This window comes from Scomber japonicus, chromosome 3 (assembly GCF_027409825.1).
Source record: "Scomber japonicus isolate fScoJap1 chromosome 3, fScoJap1.pri, whole genome shotgun sequence".
Taxonomy (NCBI): domain Eukaryota; kingdom Metazoa; phylum Chordata; class Actinopteri; order Scombriformes; family Scombridae; genus Scomber; species Scomber japonicus.
In genome coordinates, this window is record NC_070580.1 from 23,635,734 (window position 1) to 23,645,833 (window position 10,100).

The 10,100-nt window shown below is 39.7% G+C and overlaps 2 protein-coding genes across 2 annotated transcripts in view; one reads left to right on the forward strand and one right to left on the reverse strand.

Moving 5' to 3' along the window:
* The window catches only part of poc1a (POC1 centriolar protein A), a 42,028-nt gene extending 32,969 nt beyond the window's left edge, over positions 1-9,059 (reverse strand). Inside the window, exons 1-7 of the mRNA XM_053315831.1 lie at positions 8,946-9,059; positions 5,283-5,367; positions 4,950-5,121; positions 4,542-4,721; positions 4,246-4,353; positions 3,696-3,811; positions 1,287-1,420 (exon numbers count right to left, since the gene is read on the reverse strand). Coding sequence (XP_053171806.1) covers positions 1,287-1,420; positions 3,696-3,811; positions 4,246-4,353; positions 4,542-4,721; positions 4,950-5,121; positions 5,283-5,367; positions 8,946-8,972 — 822 coding nt within the window. The 5' untranslated portion in view covers positions 8,973-9,059. The remainder of the gene's footprint in view (positions 1-1,286; positions 1,421-3,695; positions 3,812-4,245; positions 4,354-4,541; positions 4,722-4,949; positions 5,122-5,282; positions 5,368-8,945) is intronic.
* b9d2 (B9 domain containing 2) lies at positions 6,435-7,185 on the forward strand. The gene has a single exon (XM_053315832.1). The coding sequence runs from the start codon at positions 6,499-6,501 to the stop codon at positions 7,024-7,026; it is 528 nt and encodes a 175-aa protein (XP_053171807.1). The 5' UTR covers positions 6,435-6,498; the 3' UTR covers positions 7,027-7,185.
* Positions 9,060-10,100: the final 1,041 nt, after the last annotated feature.

A 10,100-nucleotide genomic window follows, 5' to 3' on the forward strand; every position in this document is an offset into this window, starting at 1 on the left:
CAAGTACTTAGTTGGAGAGTTGCTTCATAAAAAAGTTTTGGATCACATAGTAAAAGTCAGCTGTCAAACAGAGAGACATATTAACCTAAATTAGCACAATCCTACCCAGCCAGGTATGGTCCTATTGAGGCTAGGTAAACAACACATTTGTCAATTCCAACAGCAACACTTTCTAAGAGCTATCATGTGTTTTTCATATACATGCACAGGCCTAAACACATACACACAACACATTCAAGCATCCACATAAACCTACACACCCACGCTGAACAGATGGGGGTCTCTCCCATCTCTAGTTCGTCGACTGGAGAGACAATTAACACCCTGAGCGCTCCCAGCACCAACAGATTGGCGAAGTCACCACTGTGCCAAAAAGAACAACAACAAAAATGGAGACAGAGTGCAGGAGATGACAAATTTGGAAGTGTGAATAGAGAAGGGGGGGAAAGTGTTTTTTTGTTGTTTTTTTTTTATCAAAGAGAAAACAAAGAAGAGTCTTGGCGAGCAGCACCGACTGAGGAGAAGCACAGGTGACACAGAAAATATAAAAACAGAATGAGAGACAGGCAACGTGTACAGAGGGATAGATAAACAGACGGACCACATGTGGTACTGGCAAGCCACTGATTTCCACAACTAGCCAGCAAGCCAGTCCATCAGCTGTTCAAACAAACAGATACAGTCAGTGAGCTGTCCGGCCAACTAGTCCAGCCGGCCAAAAGGTGAGAACATCAGATGGAGGAAAAAGACGAGGAAGTAAAATATAGTGAAGACATAGACAGGGATGAAAATGAGGAAGATGATAATGGTGGAAATGATACACCATCCTTAGAGCAGAAGTGGACCAGCAGAAAGGAGTGTTACAGTTAGACAAAAGGACTGGACGGAAACAGAGAGGAGGAGGAGGAAAAGAAGAAGAGGATCCAGAGGAACGGAGGCAGAAGCACAGTTCTGTTTCCTTCCAACAACCCTGAGATGAGTCATCATGAGTGGGCTGCCCGCTCGCCTGTACTAATATACACCACATACAAAAAAAGCCATCATACACACACACAAACACACTTCAGAGAATCAAAGATGCACAAAGGAGATGTCAAGCATACTCACACATACTGTCCACACCAAACACACACACACACACACACACATCAGAGACAGTAACCACATGACCTATCATGCTCATGACCAGTTAAACTGTGCCCGTAGGATATCCAAATAGTACTTATGTGTCATCTGTTGTGTGTGGGTGTGTGTGTGTGTGTGTGTGTGTGAGTGTGTGTGTCTACCTGGTGTCCATGCAGTGTATATAGTAGTTTGCCCTCTACAAGGTCCAGTATCTTTACTGTGGAATCGCTGGACGCAGTGATGAGGAAATTGCCAGCCGGGTGGAAAGACAAGCTGTTCACCACACCACTGTGGACTGGAAAACGCACACACGCGCACACGCACACACGCACACACACACACACACACACACACACACACACACACACAGTTTATAACAGGACAAGAACAAACATTTTGTCAGTCCCTGTAATTCAAACCATGCCTGTTAAATAAACACAATACAATCATTAAACATTATTATGACCAAAATCACAATGACAATAACAATGATTATGACAAAATTTGAAGATGTTCTTATTGAATCAACTCCGCCACAGATTCAACACCGGCCGCCACATATTGCGTTTCGTTATTAATTAATTTTTTAACGCTATTTTAAAAATACGTATCGTATTCGTTAAGCTTTCCTTTCCCTGCTTTCCCTGCGTCTCTCTGTCACTCACGCGTCTCTCTCACATAGCCTACACACACACACACACACACACACACACACACACACACACACACACACACACACACACACACACACACACACACACACACACACACACACACACACACAGAGCCCCTCCCCTCCGTGCACTCTCCATCATTTTACGTCCCTCCCCGGTCGGTCAACACCCCCCCCCCCCCTACCACCTACCACCACACATTACCTTCAGATCTGTGGGAAACACTGAACTCTGACACAACTTTTTGAGCCAGACAACATACTATATATTCAATATCAGATAAAATTAATAAGAAAAAATATAGTTGGTCATAGAATTTCATGAGCATGTTTGTAAAGATTATTCAGGACATGGTGTATCCAGAAGAGAAAAGTCAAGAGGAACTAGACTTGCTGTCAGTTCTTAAACACATTTGGTCTCTCATCCAAAAGGCAGGACTTTGCATGAACTGAGGAGGCTTTTCTGAATGAAAGGCAAAACTTCTTATAAAAACAACTTCAGTTGCCTTGACATAGTTCTGGACATACTCCCTCTGGATAATTCATAGGTAATGCCATACTTTATTGAATCTAGCTAAATAGTTTTTCCCTCTTGCTATGTATGCAGGCAGTCAGAGGATCAGGTCAATTATATATTCAGGTGTTGTTAAGAGTACAGTGTCTTGCTCAAGGATACTTCAGCAGGGCAGATTCTGAAGTGCACTGCTACTGTACATCACACTACCTAAGCTGCTGTGTAGCATAAGAATGCCCTCACATCAGGTTTACATTAACACATATTATTACACCAAGTATAGTAGCCTATAGCAACTAATCAGATATGAAATGAGTTTGCCATGTGGTGAATGGGTTCTTTGACAGAGACAAAATGAAGACAGCAGGTATTTGATGAGCGACAAGGTCCATCTGCTGGCTGAAAAATGCTATGACACATACCGAGACATACTGAGGCCACCAGCTGCAAAAAATGCTGAATAGCTCCACTCACCTCTATTGAGAGCACAGGGAAATGTATTATGTGGCTTAGGTTCATGCAAGGATAATGAGCCAACTGAACATCCAACAGCAAGCTAAGACTAAAAGACAACTCAACATAGCATACTGGCTATTCACACATCACCAATAAAATAACTCCTCCTTTTCTCATCAGGCACCTTAAATAATTGTGATACTAAAAATTCCCATTAGTATCTGACAGTAACCACATCACATTTTAACCACAATTTTACAATGTTACACAAAATTGGCAATGAAGCAAAGTGAAGTGAAGCACTGTGGAGAGAGGAGGAGAGTAGGAGAGAAAACAAGGGGAGAGGGGAAAGCTTTTATCTTCATGCTCCATCTCTTCAGACAGATGTGATTATCCATTATTAGATCTCACCACTGAAATCCATTTAAGATAGCTGATTAAAACAATGAGACTGACTGGCAGACTGGAAAAAAGGCATTAACATTCAATGTATTGAATATGCAAGATCTCATGAATCTTGATTACCACTTTAGTCGGGAGCTTTAAAGCTTAATTTTATCCAGGTGTTTTTCAGTAATTTGTTGTAGTCATTGTCGGCTGTCGTTTTCTCAAGGTGAGGATTTACTTTAGCAAGGTCGCAGAGTTAAGTTGGAGTGGCTTGTGCTCTTTTAGCAGTATTATAAGAAGCAGAAAATATCCAACACATTTTCTTCCAAAAACACACACTCTGGTCTGTGTCTCTGCAAGTGCGTTTCATATGGTGGTGATGCTGCATATAATAAAAGCCTATTAAAATCATCTTTGTTACTATTTAAATCCAAAACTTAACATAAAGAGTAAAAGAAGTGACGCCAACTTATGTCTTTTCTGAAGACTTCAGTGTAAAGTTACTTTTTGTTTTTTGTACAGTTTTTGGGGTGTCTCTACCTTGGTAGTGTTGAAGCATCTTATGGGATCTGATGTCCCACACCTTGACAGAATTGTCAGTACTGGCTGCAGCTATGCATGTTCCACTGGGATGGAAATCCACATGGTTTGCGTACCTTGAGAGAGAACAAATTATCGTATTTAATTTAGTGAGGCACTCAGCAGCTTAATCCAACTAACACTAGGAACAACTGGAATGTTAAATCTTACTAGAAAAACATCCACTGAGGAAGCTCTGGAAAAACAAGTCAATTAAAATCAAAAGACACACTACATTCATCTGATGATATGATGGTATTAAATTAGCAGTTTTGAGAGGGTGCATGGCCTTTTTCTTGTTGTCACTGCAACATCAGTGTAAAAAAATCTAAAATCATCATATTGCTCACCACCATGCTGCCCATAGACAACACCAAAAAACAAATTATAAACATCATCTTACAAATACTCAACATTTTCAAAACATGCAAAAAGAAAGATAGATAGGGAAAATGAGTACAAACTTTTCCTATTCACATATCTAAGCATAATTCTGGTATGAAGTGCTCACCCAGCATGTTCATAGAAAGAATGAATACACTCTCTGCTGTTCTTGTCCCACAGTTTTATAGTTTTATCATCACTGGATGACACAATCAAACGATCGTCTGGAGAAAACCTGTAAGAGATGTATTGGAAATTCAAGATCAGAAATTGGCCATAAGCTAAGTCTTAATTTTCTATTTTACCATTGACATATATTCATTAAAGCTAGAAAACAATGTAGGAATGTATAAAATAGCTGAAAGGTCATGCTAGTTGCCAAAAATGTATGATGTACTCTTTGTTTACAAGTGTGTCTCATACTTTGCACAGCGGACCCAGTTGATGTGCTGGTTGAGAGAAAAGAGGAACTTTTGCCTGTGGACGGTCCACACTTTGATGGTCTTGTCATCAGAGGCTGTGACCAGAGACTGTCCATCACCAGAGAAGCTAACACTGCGTACAGTGGCAGTGTGAGCCCTGAATACTGTTGACTCAGCCTTCCTGTAAACACACACAAACACCAAGAGATTGTGTTAAATTTAAAACAAGCAATCACAAACCATCAGGTATACAGAAATGTGTGCCTCCATCTCTGCTGGTAGAAGCAAGAGATAAACAGTTTTCAGACTACTTTTGTTGCTTTTTTGAATCAGCATCATTTTGGAAGTTTTATAGTGGATTACCATGATACAAAAGAAAAAAATAAAGGTGGACTAGTTCCAAACGTACATGCTGGGCACCCAAAGGCGTACAGTCTTGTCTCTGGAGGAAGAGGCCACCAGGTGGCCAGAGGGAGAAAACTGTACAAAAGTGACAGCGTCTTTGTGTCCATCAAAACGATACGCTCTCATCTGAGGTTTCATGTTCCAGATCATAACACAGGAGTCCATGGAGCCTGTGGCTGGTAGAGGAGGGAGCACAGGTGAATGGAACAAGCACAACATGTACGACCACAGTAAACAAAATGTACTAACAGAACGTCAACAACAAGACTGAGAAAAACATGTGAACACAGCAGACATACAAATACAAACACACAGAGAAAAAAGTAGTAGCAGTTACCAATTTGTTTCATGTTGCGGCTGAAGTCCACACTTGTCACTGTGTCCCTGTGACCCTTGAAATGTCTCTCTAGAGTTGGATCAGACTATATGGACAAAGAGACAGAGTAACAGATTGAAGCAACCACAAAATAAAGTCCACAACAACCTGGTTTCAAATCTTTATTTAATAGGCGAAAATCCTTACACATTACTTACTAAGATAACTGTCATGCATGGATTAAAACGTTGACATTTCATGCAACTAATTAACTGTGCTGTTTTCAGTACATATTGTAGGTGAGCATTGCAAGATAAACTTTTGGTTGGTAGATCACATGTCCTGACAAAGGTAATTAAAATGCTGCTGAAAATCAAGCTACATTACATGGCCGAGTATTTACCCAAACATATCTCTGTGTGATTGTTGAACATCTTAAACCCATAGATATCAATGTGCAGCCAAAGCACTCTCCAGTCTTCTAGGAATGCATCTCACAAGATTTTGAACAAGAGGAGTTAGCTCAACCATGATCAAAAGTGCACGAAAGAACGTGGACAGGTTTTGTTCATTGAGTGTATTTTCTACAACACATCATTAGGCGAGGTAATGGGCAATATAGCCGTATAGTGGCGCTGTTTCGCGGTGTTCGTGTTCCTATTGAACTCCAAAGTCTGTTGAATTAACCAGAAACCAACTAATAAACTATCGCTTTGAGACTGGAAAATAAGTTGGATTCATCATTGGTTAATTATGAGAAATTAAAATGCGGTGATGGATCATTGTGTGACCAACCCACACGTTATTTTATAAAGCGATGTAGATCAAGGAAATACCAGGGAAATACGTTAAAGACAGGCACCTTAGTACATTTGCCCTGTTCTTTGTCTGTTAGGCAGCGGTTACTACTTCGTGCCAACCACCACAACCACATCTAGTCAACCTGCCGTTTTGTATGAGTCGTCTTTAAAGAAATAATGCTAATTTGGCAAATAATAGTCTCTGAGTGTTTTAATTAAACTGTTGAATGCGGTTTTTGCTAGCAAGCTGACAGGAAGTGCTGCCTGACAAGCTGCACCCAGGGCAGCGTTGCCATGGTATTACGGGCTGGGTTACCAAGGAGACGTGACCTGCGGTGCTAGTCGCTGCTAGTCGCTGCTAGCCGCTAAACTCGGGGAAAGAGAAAAGAGGAATATTGGTGCCGCATGTTGTTTTTTTTAAAGAGGGTCTTTGTGACATGGCAGAGCTGCACATTATAGGTCAGATAGTCGGGGGCAGTGGTTTCCCGCAAAATAGCCTATTTTGCAAATGGGGAGTTCATACGGGAGGAGCATGGCGTCTCCTCTCTGGGTTGAAGGAGGGTCAGACCCAGGTGGATAACCCCCAAACAGGAGACATGGCGTACTGGAGTCACCCGATTGATCTTCACTACGCGACCAAGGGGCTCCAAGGCTGGCCAAAGCTCCACCTCCAAGTGTGGCAGCAAGACTCTTACGGGCGCTGCCAGCTGTACGGGTACGGGTACTGCCACATCCCGTCGAGTCCTGGACATCACCGCATTAGCTGCGGAACGTGGAGGCCTCTCGGCTCCTGGCAAGAGCAGCTGGCTCAAATCTTTGTCGGAGGAGGACCACAGCTCAGGAGTCCGGAGCTCGTTTACAGCGGAGCAGACAGATACAGACTCAACACCGAAGCTATGGGCACTGTGGAGCTGGAGCTGGGCATTATCATGAGACACTTTGACAAATATGGCGTCGAGAGTTAACACCAACACAATGAAAGTAGAAGGACATAGCGGAATATGATTTTATTATATATTGTGCAGGCTGAGCGCTAACTAAGTAAAGTTTTGTACTCTTTTTTCTAAAAATGTGTTTGGGTTTTTACATTTTCGATGTGTGTAAATAAATTATGAATGAAGTTGGCTCCTTGTTCGTATGTCCTTTCACTTGAGTATAAACACCGTGATTTATTAGTTAAAAAATAACCACATTATATATCATACTTGACCCTAAAACTGATCTAAACCCCACATAATTATCTAAAAAGCGATACAAAATGTAGTTAAAATGGAATATAAACAGTGCAGTGTTTCCCACAGGATTTAGTGAGACTATGGTGGGTGGACCTCGGGACCCTCTAGAAGGGTTTAGCAGGGCTCCAGTGTTCAGTGTCCATTTCACATAAACAATTGTTAATTGTACTGTGTTTTTGTTATATTTAAACTGTTATGCTCCTCCTCACAGAAATCCTCAAGATGGTTTTGAGGGGCCTACTCGGTTGTGTTGGTGGCCAGCTATAACAAAGATGCCAATCAGACATGAATCAGAGTTGTAGGAACTACACTGCACAGTAGTAGTGAAAAAATAAGTAAAGCTTAAGTATTAAACAATCTCTAATAAGCTTATGGGCAACAGCTTAATTCAGTTCTCCCTGGGCCTCGTAATTGACTTCTCCCTGTAGTTTGGTATACACAATCTTCTGCCGTTCACTTTGTAACAAGTAAGATATTCTTGTATTTGCACATAATTTGTTCAGATGTTCAGTGTCATGTCTATTTAAAAACTGGAAAAGCTTAACCCAAGACCCCACCACATAAACACCTCCTCCATCCTTACTACACTATTAAGCATTATGCATGTGATTTCATGCCCTTCAATTCATCCTACATACATCATTAAAACTCACCGAAATTCATGTTATTTGTGTTTGCCTGTGAAAGGAGCTGTGTTTCTATCACTTTGTGGGACGTATGATACCAAATTTGTAACTACAAACAATAAATGGGTTCTAAGCAGCATACACATAATTATATCATATAAACTTGCAAGACAAATGGGAAAAAAAGATCCCATACGTCATTACAGTTACTTGAACTATGTTTTATATAGGTATAGCCTATTTGATATATGACTACACTGGAACTGCTTTAGCTTCAGCTTGGACTCACTTTTTGGTGTAGGCCTTGCTGTGATTCATTTGGACAATGTATTGCACCTGTACAGATTTGCAATGTTCTGTGTAACTTAAGATATTTCCTGAAACACAATGACATTACCAATTACTTTCTCAATTCATCTTTTAGTTGATTAAATGTTGTTTTTTATAAGGTAAAAAGTGAAAGTCATTCACCATTTCTCAGAGGCCACAGTATAATATTGTTTTCATTTTTCTTGTTTTGTATGACAAAGAGTCTAAAAGTGTTAAAATATCTGATTTACCACCAAATATGACAAAGAAGGGAAGACTGCAAATCATCACATTTAGGAAGCTAGAACAATAGTTTTTTGATTGAAAAAATGAAACGATTGATCCATTATCGAAACAGTTGCCAATACATTTCCTGCTATCGACTAATCGATTGAGTTCATTGTTCCTATTGTCCTAATTTGGCTCATTCATTCATTCATTCATGACATACTTGAACCATAGACACATCAATCAGAGCCCCCTCCATCTCCTCCATCAGTGATGAAATAACTTAAATGACATTTATCTTAGAATATGTTCAACAAGGATAAAAGCACCCCCCTTTAGTCCCGTTTATGACTTACTCTTGCCATCAAAGGGGGTACACATCTACTGTGTGTTTCTACTTTTACTGGTCAGTTAGCGAGAGTTGAAGCTACACATCAGAAACGAACTTCACCTCGGAAGCTCGACTAACTAACTACACTCACTCACCATTGCAGAAGTCATCTTCTCTGACATTGGAGACCCGACGACACCCACTCGTTGCTGTTGTTACCAATATATGATTTCTACCCTACTTCTTTATGGCGGTTAGTGTGCCACTAGCTCACCGGTGGGCTAATGTTAGCTATGAGACAGCTAGCCGCTAGTTGCTGACAACAACAAAGTTCAGTTTACGCGCCGCGATTGGGCGCTGAGGCAAAGTCAGAGTCCTTAAAGGGACAGTGTTACGTTTCTGTAGCTAAAGATCATTTAAAAAAAGTGTTCATGCGTGGTGGAATGAACTGCTAGACAGTTAGGAAATAATAAGTACATTAATAATATTATCTTAATTGATTCAAATGAAAGTGAAGATATAGCAGGCTATTTCAAAATGTAGTGACCTGCCATGACCGCCAGATGTCAGCAGTGTGTGTATCTTGTATCACGGTGGTTCTCAAAGTGGAAAAGAGAAATTTAATTTCACTATTTCATTGCTTTGGAAATGTAAAAGGTTATAGAGTGTTAATTAACCTATTTAAAATTTAATACATAATGCAATTATTTCAATTACTTAATTAAGGTAAGGTAACTCATTACATTTGATTACTTTTTAATTCATTTTCACATTTTCTGAGGAATATTTTCAACTGTTGGGGTAAGTAAGTGTACCCATTCAGGCCACCAAAATCTAAGTTCAGGTGTTTTACATGGATATTGACATGATTTATAAGTGAGATAATTTCTTATAAAGTATATTTTATCTCACATTTGAAAAAATATTCATTAGTTCATATAGATTTTCGATTAAGATATTTTATGAAAAAAGTCAAACATCTGGCATGTGCTTAACTGGTACTGTGGCACAATTGAAGATCATGTGTGCTCCAAATAAGGTCCACGTCATGATTTATTTACAATAAGAACAAAAATATTGATTTAAAATAATTAAAAACAGCAATATATTCAATATTTTTATAATATTTTTTAAATGGTGGAAAAAAACCCTTCTCCTGAGCAAAATCCTAAAGGTATAACCCCTTTGTAATTATCGACATTTTCATTAGTAACTATAATTTAATTACACATTTTTTCTTAGTATCTGTAACAGATTACAGTCCTACATTTTTTGTAATTAAAATGACATAACACTGTTATATGTAACTA